Genomic DNA, 14801 nt, shown 5'->3' on the forward strand with positions numbered 1-14801 from the left:
TTACCATTTGGAGATCTATAAAAGGTAAATGAGAAATCAGTAATAGGAGTTGCTGGATCCAGCGGGGTGGGAAGCAGGCCAAAGGTCTTTGGGCACTCCAATGCTGGTAACAGAGCATGGGATGCCTCAGGTTGGAAGAAGCCTTGGGAGGGCCAGGGCAGGCAAACCACAGGAGCTCCCCTGAGGTACCCTGAGCTCTACTAAATGATCACATGAGGGAAAACGGGTAGGGATTGTTAAGTGGTCGCAGGATCACTTCGCATAACGACCATCATAAGTTACCACTATGATGGGCAGGCTCCATTCTGGTTGTAAGTCAAAGATTACCTGTACATTAAAATTCATGTTGATTATACATTTTCAGAAACAGGTCTCTCGCTCTGATACCCTTTGCCAACCAAAAAATGTATCATAAAATCTAATTTTTATTTACCCCTAATTTTTTATAATCTGTCAAATGTAATATGTGGCTGGGTAGTAGTTATAATACTGAAAAAAAATTATGCAACCTTCAATCAGCAAAGCTTGATTGCTGATGCATACTTTCCTGCAGATAATCAAAGGAAATCTTGACTATTCTGACATCAGTCCCAATTGAACTCTTTGTTCAGTCAGAGCTTGTCAGAGCAGATCTTCTTTAATTGGAAATAAAAAACAAACAATATTTGTGTCACTATTCCAACAGAAGAAATGAACTGGAATCTTGGTGTCCTTTTAATCTAAACTGAAGGACTAAGTCTGTAGACCTTTACAATATATAAGCAAAAAGACAGCTTAAACTTTTAGAGCTTAAAAAGAATTTGTAAAAGTTTTCCAGATGTTGTTCTGGAAATAGATCTTATTTGAATGATACCCCAGAAGATAAATTAAGCTGAAAAAGATTTCAAGCAAGTGTTCTTTTCCATCTGGCATATTACAGTTGTTGCTGAAGATCAGGGGGTATGCTATTTTCTATACCTTAATTTCAATACAATGTCTCTTTTAAATGTTTTTTCCAGCTTCGTTCAGCATTAGACAAAATGGAAGAACTTGAAGTAAGTAATGGCCATCTAGTTAAACGTCTAGAGAAGATGAAAGCCAATAGAAGTGCTTTACTCTCTCAGCAATAGATGGCAGCTGTTGCTGGGGCTATTGGACTGATTGACAACCAGGCTTGGTTGAGGTTTACCTGTTTGGGATGCTTTCATATTTCTGAAGACAACACAGTTCACATGCATGAATGCATTTGACCATATGCTTGATGTTTTGGTTATACAGATTCTGAACTGATATAACTATAATTATGAACAGCTGCTCCAAATGTCTGTCTGTCTCAGATTCAATACTGTAGCTGTAAGCAATTCAAGAAGCACATTATATGTTCCCTTAAATCCTCAATTTGATGTGGCATTTTGAAAAGAATTTTTTAAAAATAAAATATTAAACTGGAAATTTGAATTTTCTTTCTTTCTGGAAATTAAGTTTTTTTAAGACTAATTTTCAGATTTCCTGTAATGGCTGTATCTGAAAGAATAGCAACCATAGTATATCCTTATCAAGTTCTTATGTAAAAAAAACCGGAACACAAGCCACTGCAGAGCAAATCTTCAATTTTGAAATCATGGATGAAAATGGTTTTAGAAGCAAAAGTGACCTTATAAATGGATTTCATCAAATAAAACGTTACAAGCATTTTTTCTCCTACTCATTTATGACTACTTCATTTCAGGGTCACTAGGCTGAAATGAATAGCTTCACTTTTAAAAAAAAGAAAAGTTTTTTTATTATTTAATTTTGTATTTGGAATTCAGTTACATGACTTCTTATAAAGAATGTAAGGTAAATAAAGGCAAGCCAATGTTTTAAAAATTGTATACTATTTCATATTTTAATGATTGTACATGTTTGTCATTACTAAATACAGTCTGATTATCATGCAGAATTCTTTAGACCAGCAGTCCCCAACCTTCCTGGCTCCAAGAACTGACAGCAGCAGTGGTGGCAGTGGTGGGGAGAGAAGGGGTTTGTGTGCGCAAACTAACTCCCATGCATGCGCAAATGAAGTTTTACATAGAAGACAGCAAGGAACAGAGAGAAAGCAGAGCATAAATTTCTCATCTGTTCCAATTAATATCTGGTCTAATTCTGTTGGTTCTATATTAAAGCCGTACATTTTTGCATCTTTCTCATAATGCAATTGTATTTGCATTTGTGACCACCATGCAATTTCTATTCCCTGCCTACTGAGTTCCTATTTAGTTTTTAATTCCCCTTCATTATTCAAAATGTCATTGTATCTTACAATTTTTGCACAAATACAATCCTAGCCGCAGTCAGTACATGTAAAATCAAATAGGTAGTCTTTTTGTCATATTTTTCTGGTAGGATGCCAAACAAAAATGCCTCTGGTTCAATATGCTTGTTTGTCATTTTTTTCAACCAGGAAAATAATTTTTTCCAACCAGTATTTTCGAACACTATTTTTTAGTTTTGGGACACATCCACCATATGTGATAGTATGAGCCCAGTGTTTGGTTACATTTCCAACATTTTGCTGATCTGTCTTTATACATTATGCATCAACCTTGCTAGTGCAAAGACAGACTAGAAACATTCTATACAGATTTTCCTTATAAGCAGTTGACATTGTCATTTTACATTCCTATCCCATAGTTTCTGCCATTTATCTAATTCTATTGCATGTCCAAAGTTTTTAGCCCAAGCGATCATTGTCTCCTTTATCTGCTCACTTTCTAATTTGATGCTCAATAAGTAACCATGTTCAATGGAGATGAAGAGTATTATAAATAAAATAAATAAAACATTAAAAAAAAGAAACTATAGCCCAACCTACCAAAAGCCTAAGTGTAAAGACAGACTAGAAATAAAAGTTAAAATAAGCAAAAAAAAATAGTAAAATCTTGATGAATACAAATCACCGGGACCTCACAGATTACATCCCAGAGTTCTAAAGGAGCTGGCAAATTTCATCTCAGAACCTCTGCACTACATCTTTCAAAAATCCTGGAGCACCGGGGAACTACCAGAGGACTGGAAAAGACTGGAAGATGGGAAAAGTAGTTCCCATCTTCATAAAAGGAAAGGGAAAAAAACAGACCCTGGAAACTACAGACCAATCAGCCTAACATCAATACCTGGGAAGATACTGGAAAAGATAATAAAAAAACAGATCAGCCAACATCTAGAAACAAGTAAAGTAAAGTCAGCACGGGTTTGTTAAAAACAGATCATGCCAAACCAATCTTATTTCATTCTTCAACATAGTGACTAAATTAGTAGACCAGCAAAATACTGTGGACATAATATACTTAGACTTCAGCAAGGCATCCGACAAAGTAAACCACAACCTACTTTTTGGTAAGCTAGAAAAAAGTGGGATAGATAGCATCACCACCAGATGGATTTGCAACTGGCTGACAAACCATACTCAACTCCTTAATGGGTCTAAGTCTACATGGAGGCAAGTAAGCAGTGGGGTACCACAAGGTTCCGTCTTAGGCCCAGTACTCTTCAATATCTTAGATGAGGGAATAGAAGGAGAATTTACCAAATTTGCAGATGATACTAAACTGGCAGGAATAGCTAGCACCCTAGAAGATAGGCTCAAGATCCAGATGGATTTTGACAGACTTGAACACTGGGTCCTAATCTTACAAAATGAAATTCAATGTAGAGAAAACACTTAGGCAAGAAAAACCAAAAGTACACATATAGACTGGTTGAAACCAGGCTTAATAGCAGTAACTGTGATCTTGGAGTCTTAGTGGACAACCAGCTAAATATAAGCTAGCAGTGTGCAGGGACAGCCAAAAAAGGCAATGCAATCCTAAATTGCATTAACAGAGGGATACAATCAAGATCAAGGGAGGTACTAATACCACTCCATAAAGCCTTAGTAAGATCTAGAGTATGCATCCAGTTTTGGCCACCAAAAAGATGTTGAGACACTAGAAAAAGTGCAGAGAAGAGCAACCAGATTAGGGGACTGGAGACTAAAACATACTGGAGACTAAAACATACGAAGAACGGTTTCAGGAACCGTTCCCTGGTCCTTCTGGTGAAGAGAAGGACCGGGGAGACATGATATCAGTTCCGATATTTGAGTGACTACCACAGAGAGGAAGGGGTCAAGCTGTTTTCCAAAGCACCTGAAGGCCAGACAAAGAATAATGGATGGAAACTGAACAAGGAGAGATTCAACCTGGAAATAAGAAATTTTCTGATAGAACAATCAACCAATGGAACAGCTTGCCTTCAGAAGTTGTGGGAGCTTCATCACTTGAGACTTTCAAGAAGAGATTGAACTGCCATTTGTCAGAAATGTTGTAGGATCTTCTGCTTGGATGTGGGGTTGAACTAGATGACCTACAAGATCCCTTCCAACTCTGTTAATCTGTAAATGCTTGCCTGCCGCTTGCACGGCCCAGTAGTGGTCTGCAGCCTGGGGGTTGGGAACCCCTGCTTTAGACATTTCCTTTATCTTTTATGAAAAGATGAAATACGTTTTAAAAAATTACTTAGGGTAGTGATTCTACTAACAGAATAAGATCCATAATGAAGAATTGGCTATACAGTATTTTCCACTATATCTCTTAATATCTTAACTATTAGGGCGTGTAATTTAATGGGGTTGAAATTAATTTTTGCAATTTTTTTCAGTGAGGGGTTCTAAAAATATGTGTTTTTACATTAAGAATTTAAATCTGTTATTTTTGCAATTGCACAACATTTAGCTTGGTATTGTAAATCCATGTCTGATCATATATCCCACAAATACTTTATCTTCTCAAAATTACACCTTGTGCTACAAAAATTAAAGTTTTTTTCTGCATGAATCTTATCTAGCTAAGCAAAATATAATCCATGCAATTATAAACTAACATCAGAAAGCAACTATCTGAGTTACAAAAATGTTAGCAACTTTTATCAAGTCTTGTTTTAATTTGTTCTTCAACATCAGCCACCAACTTGCTTCTTGGCCTCTGATATACCCTCACGTTTCTCATGTTTATACCAGGGGTTCAGATTATTTCCCTACAGGTTCTGTGGGCATGGCTTGATGGGGGGGGTGTCATGTGATTGAATGGGGGTGGCCAACTTGACATCACTCACAGCAAGGTGGGGCAGCACCACCCCACCAAGCCACGCCCATCAAGCCATGCCCACAGAACCCACAGAAATGTTTGGCCAAGTCTAGCATTCAACCTGGCTGCTTCTCATCTTCTCATGTTTGCTCTATTAGCCTGAGAAGGAGGAGAGAAGCAGCCACATTGAATGTTGTGGCAGAGAGAAGCCAAACTTTTCTCCTTCCCTTCACAGCGAAGCTACTCCCTTTATGGTGTTTGCCCTTGGAAGAGGCTTGCTCAGCCTTCCGCTCTTTCGGGGAGATAGCAAGAAGTTAAAGGGAGCCCTGAATTTTCTCCCCAGGGAAAATAGGGAGAACATTTCTCCTCCTACATCTGCTGCCCTTCTTCCCCAATCTAAGGGAAAGTTGTAGAGTTATTGTGAAGCTGATTCTAGGCCTCGGTTCGGTGCCCTCATCCCTCGAAACTTTATCAGCCCCTCAGGAAAAGAAAACAAATTAGCCCACAATGGTGATTACACAATATTGTTTACCTGCAACGAAAAGGAAGAAAACGATAGAATAGATGAGCTTAAGACTCCCTCTTTCTCTCCCTCTCCCTCTCTCTCTCTCTCTCTCTCTCTCTCTCTCTTCTCTCCCCCCCTCCTCTCTCCCCCTTCACATTTTCTTCTTGGGAAAAAAAGGAAGTATCAAAGACTTATTGGATTATTGGATTCTCCCGAGTAACGGGTGTCACACACATGTGCACAGACAAACACACAAACAATATATTTTTTCTGAACAGAGTATTGGCCGGATCATAAATTTAAACAGTTTTTCAATACAATTTATATATTCCCTTTTGCCATAATATTTTCCCTTCTTTTCCTTTTTTTTCCTTTTTTTTGAATCCGTATTGCCCATTCATCTAATCTTCACCAAATTTCATTTTTCCCTTCATCTCTATATGAAACCCCTTAAATTTAAAATCTCATTTAACATAATTCTTAATATTACAATCATTCATTTAATATCAAAATAATAAACCAGAACATTTTATGCCATACATTTTCTTAAATCTTATTTAAGAAAATCTTAGTAATACACTCCAATATCTTAATAATCAATTATTAAGATCATAATCTTAATAATCATACCTATATAGCAGTTTCCCCTAATTTTATTTATATTTTTAGAATTTGTCCTTTTATAGACTCCAACCATGCAATTAAAAATATTCCAATTGTTACAATTTCTCTAATTTTAGGTAAAGCATATTTCTAAAACTTATTTCATTTCATTCATACATCCATTAATTTTCCATTATTTTAAACTATTTAAAGTATCATAATTACATCTTATCTCTAACATTCCTTTCATCATATTCCTCTTTCTTCTTTCTCCCTTTCTATTTTTATTTTTTTTTCTTTTTCTTTCCCTTTCCCTTTCTTTTCTATATTTCCCATTATTTCCCATCTCCTTTCTCTTTTTTTCATCTTTCCATTGTTAAACCAAATGTAATCATTTTGTATTTTAAAGACATAAGCTCTTCTATTTTGCCTTACATTTCCCATTATTTCCCATTCCTTTTCCCTCTTTCTTGTATTTTCACTGTTAATCCCAGTGGAATCATTTATTTTTTTTATATTCTTTCTGTTCCACCCTCTTTTTCCCTCTTTTCTCTTTTTTCTATTTTTAATCCCAATGTACTCTTTAAACTTCTCCTTTTTATTATTGCTACCCACATAATCATTTAATTTTCCATAGTCTCTCTCTTTCTCTTCTTCTTGGTTAACAATATCTTTTTCTTGCTTCCCATTTGTTGTTTCCTTGTCAACTTGGATGTACTCTAACTCAGTTTTTGAGTCATCAGATTTCAGTTTTCCCTGCAGTATTGTAGTCATTTCCTTTATGTCCATTTTCAGTGAAAGGTACGTCATTTTCATCATTTCCTTAAATTCCTGCATATTTTGTTCTTTTTAAGTTAATATTTATTCCAATTTAAAATTATGTTATAATCCTTTTTTAATCATCGAAGTCAAATTGCTTACAAACAGGCAAGTCTTCTTTAATCCTCACACCTGTTATTCCTTTCAAAGTTCAAAGTCTCACAGTTATTATCTCTTGCAACACAAACAAAAATTCAATGTTGTAATGATCTTTTTTCTCCTGAAGTTGTCTCTCTACAATCCACAATTTTACTCAGCAACTAGAAAGAGTATCCATTTTGTTTGGAATCCGCTTTCACAGACTTTACTAATCTCAATTCTTTTTCCCTTTTCTTCTTTTTTTTTTTTAATTTTATATACACCAAATCAGTTTTTAGTCGAATCTAAATTTACAAAGTCCAAATTCCACTTCTATTCAATCCAATTTAAAATCTTTAGCTGCGTTTTTCTGTTACAGGCTTTTCTTCCTCCTTTAATCTTCTTTTAAAATTCAATAATTTCTAAACCATTTATATCCAATTCTGTTCCAAAATTTTTTGGGGGTTTCTTTTTCTTGTAATCAAATTAGTCTCTCCAAATTCAATATTCACAGATAAAATTTAAATATAAGTTTCCTTTTTGGGCTTTAATGTTTCCACTTTCTCTCTTCTCCATCAATTGTGTCCCCTCGATGCTGTTTAGCTGCTATTTCCACGCCGGGGTAGTTTTAAAACTTCCGATTTTTTCCTTTTATACCTGTTAATTGGCCAATCACTCACCCGGTACCAGTACTCTGTCCAAATCTTCGCTCCTGCACGATTTTTATTCCGGATGCCCCAGCTTCATGATGATTTGCAATGATCACCGCCCCCCACCATCGAATCGAAGAATTTTCTCTGGCTTTCCGAGGAACTTGCCTGTTCCTCTTTAGCCTGTGAGATGCCTCTCCTTCACTGTCCCTACAGGACACTTCTGGTCCGAAGACCCCCGATAGTGGTTTGTCTGGCTGGGTTTTCGCCAGGCTTGTTAGAGCCTGGTATTTTCCCAACCAATCTCACCGTGATGCTTCCGGGTTCCTCGCAGGGCTGTGTTTGTTCAACCTGTCCACACAAACAATAAAGGGGGTGAGAGAGCCAAAAAACAGGATTTTCTTGGTTTCCTTCATCCTCCCCCATCTCTTATATAGATATATATATTTCCCCCGAGAAATCCTTTTTATCTACTGTCCGGCCTCCAAGTCACTCAACAAGGTAAACTTACCGATTTTCCCATCCTCTTTGCAAGTGTGTGTGGTAAATTTAGCACCATTAAGTTGTTAAAGGAGGCTCAGAGGGCAGAGGTGGAGAGTTTAGCTTCAGCAGCACCTAATGGTTGGGGTGTGTGTGGAAGGAGAAAGATCAACAAGTCTGCCCTCCCTTTCCCCTCTCCTGTTTCTTTATAGTTTAAATGCTGAAGGCCTGGTGTGTTTAAACTTAATAGCCCACCGCCACCAAATGCAACCCAAAAAAGACGAAAAAGAGATTTTTTTTTCTCCCTTTAGGGAGGCAAATTATTGTCTGGGGATGGCTGGGAAGAGAACTGGGGAGAGACATGCTTCTCCTAAGGCCTTTCTCTAAAAGAAAACTTTGATTTTTGAGCCAATTTTCGGACAAGGCATTTCCCGTTTGCGGGGCGCCTCGCACATCTATGAGATCACCCAGAGCTATTTCACTTCACAAACTGACTTATCTGCCCCCACAATCTCCTTTCTTCTCTCAAGGAGTTTGGCTGAACTCGCGAGAAAGGTTTTTTTACAATGTGTCTCCCTGGACAGAATGGTGAGGAATGCGACAGTGCTGGAAAGGTAAGCTGTGCATCCCGCTTCTCCCCTGCCCCATCTGCCACCCCTCTCAATAAAGAGACAGTGGGGAAGGGAAGCAGCCAGGCTGCTGTTGCCATTGGGGCGGGACGGGCCGTGTTGGACCGCAAGACGCGCGTCTTACCTTTCCAACACCATCACGTTCCTCAACGTTCTGTCCAGGGAGTCACGTTGTAGAAAAAACTTTCTCGCGAGTTCAGCCAAACTTCTTGAACTTGCGAGAAAGTTTTTTCTGTGTGTCTCCCTGGACAAAAAGGCAAGGAATGTGATGGTGCTGGAAAGGTAAGATGCGAAACTTGCGGCCCATCATGGGCCTGGCTGCTTCCCTTCCCCACCATCTCTTTATTGAGAGGGGTGGCAGGTGGGGCGGGGGAGAAGCTTCTCGCCCGCCCCACCTGCCACCCCCAAATTGCACCCTAAAGGGGGCGGGTGAGGGCAGGTGGCTAAGTGAGGGGCAGGAGCCCTGTCATGCCCGGTTGGGGGGGGGGGAAGAAGAGACGGCAAGGGGAGCCATGTCTCACTCCACGGTCTCACTTCTTCCCCGCCCCACCTGCCAGAAATGAGTCTTTATGAGACTCATTGCGCCGCCACCACCGCCTCATAGAGCAGGACTCTGCAAGGCTTGTGCCATTGCATGCAGGAACTGCAGCACAGCCGCAAGGTTCGACATAGTGGTACAGCCCGCGAGCGACAGGACACCAGCTGTGCTAGTATGATGAAGCTCGTGGCGGTGCTGCAGTTTGTGCATGCAACGGCACAAGCCTTGCAGAGTCCTGCTCCACAAGGAAGCAGCAGCGGCAGGACACGGCAGGGCAGCAGCCAACGTGAAGAATGGGGAGGGGAGGCGACAGCAGCAACGGGACATCCAGTCCCATGCTCACCGCCTCCTGCACCTCCAAAATAATAAGACTCTCCCGATAATAAGGCCAAGCCCTTATTTGAGGGGTCAAAAGAAAATAAGATCCTGTCTTATTTTTGGGGAAACACAGTAGTAGCATTTGTTTATATCCTTTATGAAAAGTTGATTAGCTGCCAATTGCAAATGAATACAACCAAATTTTAGTGCAGAAGCATCTTTCAGGAATGTAAACTTGCTGATTTCTCTCAATCCTGCAGCTCTGTAGATACCATCATGCAGTTCTGAAGAGAAAAATTAAAGGGCAAGATTTTATCTAGAGATTTATAGAAACATCATGAACAGATGTTTCTATAAAGCACTTGTAGGGTCCGAGTTTAATGAAAAATATGAAATATGTTGCAATGTCCTTATATACTGTTGACCCTGAAGCTGACGTGTAGCCATATGTAGTTTTATTGGTCATTTTCTATTCTTTTCCTAAGCTTTTTCTATGGGGATTCTAAGGGGATCTATTGAAGCTTCAGGCTCACCATATTCTGTAATGGATGATAAATTTATGTTTTATGTTTTGTTTAAAAATAAAAAAAAATTCAAAAAAAGAAAAGAAAAAAGAAAAGCCACGACTAAGCAGGGAGGACATTTTGGCTACCTAAAGACATTGCATTTAGCCAGGAGACAGTTCTGGTGGCCAAGAATGAAAAAAGAAGTTGAAGATTATGTCAAGAGCCTGAGTGGCACAGCAGACTAATGCTACTGTTAAAGGTAGTATTTAGCTTCCAGCTGCCTGCAATTACTGTGAGGCTATTCTCACGAGGCTCAAGGTTGACTCAGCCTTCCATCCTTTCTAAGGTAGGTAAAATGAGGACCAGGTTTGTGGGGGCAATAAGCTGACTTTGTATAAAATATACAAAGGTATGAAGGCTATTGATTAACGCATTGTAAGCCGCCCTGAGTCTCTGGAGAGGGGCAGCATATAAATCAAAATTTTTTAAAAAAAGAGCGTGCTACCTGTGTCACAATGAAGAGAAGACCCCGGGACTCCTCCAGCCAGTGGCAGAACCCTCCCACCCTTGGGAGGAGTTAGGGATGGATTTTATAGTGGAGCTTCTGGAGAGTGGAGGAAACACGGTCATTTGGACCGTGGTTGAGTTATTCTCTAAACAGGCCCATTTCATAGCTTGCTCAGGACTTCCTTCAGCCAAGAGACTGGCCAAACTGTTTGTCAAACATATATATAGGCTCCATGGGGTTCTCCACAGGATAATATTTGATAAGGGGTCCAATTCACTGCAAGGTTCTGGAAGGAATTAATTAAAGCTATTGGGTCATCACAGGGGTTAGGTTCGGCTTTCATTCCGAATAGCAATGGGGTGGCGGAGAGAGCTAATGCTCTTAAATATTGGTCAATATTTAAGATGTTATGTAAATTATCAACAGTCAAATTGGGCTGAATTGTTGCCATTTGCTGAGGTAGCTTACAACAATGTGGTACATAGCAGCACGGGTTTGACTCCGTTCCAAATTAACATTTGTCCTCATGCCTGACTTATCAAGAGAACCCCCCTCATCCATGTCAGTAAATGAATGGATGGATTCATTGAAGGAATTGTTGGAAAACACCAAGCACACTTTAGCGGAAGCTGCAAAAACCTATAAAGTGCAGGTAGACAAACACCGCTCCCAGCAACCACAATTTAAAGTGGGAGATAAAGTTTACTTGTCCACAAAATACCTAAAGTTGCAGTTGCCTTTGAGGAAGTTGGGTCTAAAGTTCTTAGGCCCTTTTGAGATCATCAAGGTAATTAACCCAGTCACAGTGCAGCTTAGACTTTCACCTGTTAGGGAATCTGGTTTTTCACAGCAGCTTGTTAAAGCTGGCTGTCAGTTCCTTCCTTAGACCAGTAGATTGGGCAGCACCCAAACCTCTGATAATTGTTGGCCAAGAGCGCTATGAGGTTTAACAAATTCTAGATTCTAGAATATATAGGGACCAATTACAGTACTTGATACATTGGAAAAGATACTCTATTTCGGAGTCAACTTGGGTAAAAAGTTGGAAGATAAATGCTGACAGGTTGATAAAGAGATTTCATGAGAAATACCTTCATAAACCCAAGAGGGGTGGCAGAGGGGGTTAAGACCCTGATTAACCTGTTTGTGATTTATGTCTTTTGCAAGAGATTCTTTTCACTTGAAGGGAGCCTGTTGAACCTGAAGCTCACATATGTGTAGCCATGTTTTATTGTAGTCATTTTCTATTTTGTTCCTAAGCTTTTTCTAGGTATTCTGTAAGGTGAGCTAATGAGGCTTCAGGCTTGTCACATTCTAGCAGTAGGAAGTGGGCTTGCAGAAATAAGGGGGAATTTACGGCTAGCTAGCATTCTTTCCCGTGGGAACTGAGAATGTGCCTGCAGATGGCTGAAGGTGGAGTTTGGAGTCATCGGACAGTTGGACTGTAAGATGATTGGAGAATGTGACTTTGGGGGGAAGTTTTGCTTTTTAATTCCGGGGTTGGTCAGAGCCAGAATTACACCAAGACCTCGTCAATTTGATATGTTTCTAATAAACAGAATTTGATTGAATATGACTGCCTTGCATTATTCATTCCAGGGACATTACTTGGAAGTTTGACATATACATTTGTGCAATATGGTGCATAAACAGTAGTAGCAAAGCTTATATCATGATGCTCATGTCATTTGTGGACTTTGAGAAATCCCAGGAAACCCCAGGAATCCATTGATTGTAACGGAGCAAATGCTCTAATTTTTATAAAGGGGGGAAATCCTCAGAAAATTCTAAAGCAAAATATAAAGCAGTCCACCCATATGCAACTTGCAAACAATGTAGTGGTTATGTCCAATGTAGTGGACGGAATTGTCCAGATTAAGTTTTGCCAAACTATATCTAATTAGGTGACTGTAAAAGAACAGTGTAGAAAAACTGGAAGTGTGCCACACTATTCCCAATAGACCTGTGGTGGTATTATTATTGTCTTGGGAGATGAGATGAAGAGCATATATATGAAATGTGTACAAATAGCTATATACCTAGCTATGTAACATAAACATACATAAGCAAACATAAAAAGCAATTGTGCTAGTTTGGAAAAATGAGGTGATTATAAGGGAATGCAACTCCACAGAAATTGATGCAAAGCATTTTTACATGGAAAGGTATGAAGATGGTATAGGATGAAGACTTGTGAAAAGGTTCTTGAAACTGAGCTGAGCAGAAACTGAGTACAAGTCTTCAACTTACAACAGTTCATTTAATAGATAGATAGAATTCTTTATTGGCCAAGTGTGATTGGACACACAAGGAATTTGTCTTTGGTGCATATGCTCTCAATGTACATAAAAAAGATGATACATTCGGTTTAATATTGTTTTAAAAACAATATTAAACCGGAAGATACATGCAAATCAGAACAGATTTTTATCAGGCCGGCAAATTAGAAATAATTTACAGACAGTCATGAATGTAATTGAATATTATGAAAAACATCTGGAAAAACAGGTAGCCCTGATTTTTCTGGACGCACAGAAGGCATTTGACCGAGTCAATTGGAATTTTATGACCCAACAAATTAAAAATATGAAATTTGGTGAGAAATTCGAAGAATTAATTTTGTCAATTTATACTAAACAAAAGGCAAGAATACTAATTAACGGAGAAGCAACAAATTCTTTTGAAATAGGTAGGGGAGTAAGGCAGGGGTGTCCTCTCTCAACGCTATTATTTATATTAACTCTAGAAAACCTGCTTCAGAAAATTAGAGCAAATGGAGATGTAAGGGGGCTTAAAATAAAAGGAGAAGAATACAAGGTCCAAGCTTTCGTGGACAACCTTGTGTTCTTAGAAAATCCACTTTTTCAAAAAAAAAAGCTTTGAAAAAGCTACATTCGGAGTACGAGACGCACCCAAATTTTCAGCCTCTTTTAGGAGGGGGGAAAGGTGCGTCTTATACTCCGAAAAATATGGTAGTCTTCCAGCCACATCTGAGTGCAGGAACCATGAATCCCGACCTCTTTTGACTGACCATCTTTGCCTTTCTTTGCTCAGTTCCTCCCACGGTGAGTCTTGAGACCTATCCGCCTTCTCCCGTCCAGCTGAACACCTCGGTGATGGTCACTTGCAAAGCAGAATATTTTTATCCGAACGTAGCCAAAGTGGACTTGTTTTGCAAGAATCCCAGCGGTAAAGGAAAGTCTACTGGGGCAACTTTTAATTCAAACAGGACATACTCCCGCCAGAGCTCCCTGAAGATCACGGCCACCAATAATTGGAACTCCTCGCTGTTCACTTGTCTGGTTAAACATAACTCGACAGTATTTAAGGCTACAGCAAGTCTGGTTATTACGACAGAACTGGGAGAAGGTAATGAAGGAAATTGAAAAATTTGGAAAAGTCGCAGGTTTGAAAATTAATAAGGATAAAATATATTAACCAAAAACCTAACAATGAAACAAATAGAGGAATTAGAGAAACAATCTGGGCTAAAAGTAGTTAAGAAAATTAAATATTTAGGAATAAACCTGACAAATAAGAACATGGATGTAAAGGGAAACAATTACGAGGGAATGATACATCAAATTGAAAACGATTTAGAAAGATGGAGAAAGTTAAATATTTCATTTTTAGGAAGGATAGCGGCTCTGAAGATGAACATCTTGCCTAGACTCCTCTACCTATTCCAGACTATCCCAGTGAAATTGGAGAAAAAAATCTTTATTAACTTAAATAAAATTACATCTAAATTTTTATGGGAGGGCAAAAAACCCAGGATAAGCTTGAGTACACTACAGGATGATAAACTTAGAGGAGGTTTTGGTTTCCCGGCGTGGGAGAAATACTATAAGGCAGCAGGCCTGATATGGATAAAAGAGTGGGTTAACCTAGATAATCAATGATTATTAAAACTTGAAGGCCATGATTTAATGATGGGGTGGCAAACCTTCCTGTGGAATTCCGGGAACAAGACGTATCAACATTTTAATAATCATATAATTAGGAGAGCATTAATTGACATCTGGTTGGAGACAAAGAAAAAATGTTACACGAAGGTCCCTGGGTGGTTTTCCACAGTGGAGG

The 14801-nt window shown here is 38.9% G+C and overlaps 1 protein-coding gene across 10 annotated transcripts in view; it reads left to right on the plus strand.

The window, feature by feature from the left end:
• The window catches only part of LRRFIP1 (LRR binding FLII interacting protein 1), a 291721-nt gene that overhangs the window by 219219 nt on the left and 57701 nt on the right, over positions 1-14801 (plus strand). For 2 of the 10 annotated variants that reach the window (XM_070933169.1, XM_070933173.1), the window contains one exon: positions 999-1715. The exons of 7 other annotated variants lie outside the window; for them this stretch is intronic. In XM_070933169.1, coding sequence (XP_070789270.1) covers positions 999-1109 — 111 coding nt within the window. In that variant the 3' untranslated portion in view covers positions 1110-1715. Of the gene's footprint in view, positions 1-998; positions 1716-14801 lie in introns of those variants that run through there. One more of the 10 variants, XM_070933174.1, reaches the window with a different exon arrangement.

The sequence above is a fragment of the Pituophis catenifer genome, unplaced genomic scaffold (assembly GCF_029215685.1).
Source record: "Pituophis catenifer annectens isolate HBS135680 unplaced genomic scaffold, rPitCat1.0.hap2 SCAF_1, whole genome shotgun sequence".
NCBI classification, from domain to species: domain Eukaryota; kingdom Metazoa; phylum Chordata; class Lepidosauria; order Squamata; family Colubridae; genus Pituophis; species Pituophis catenifer.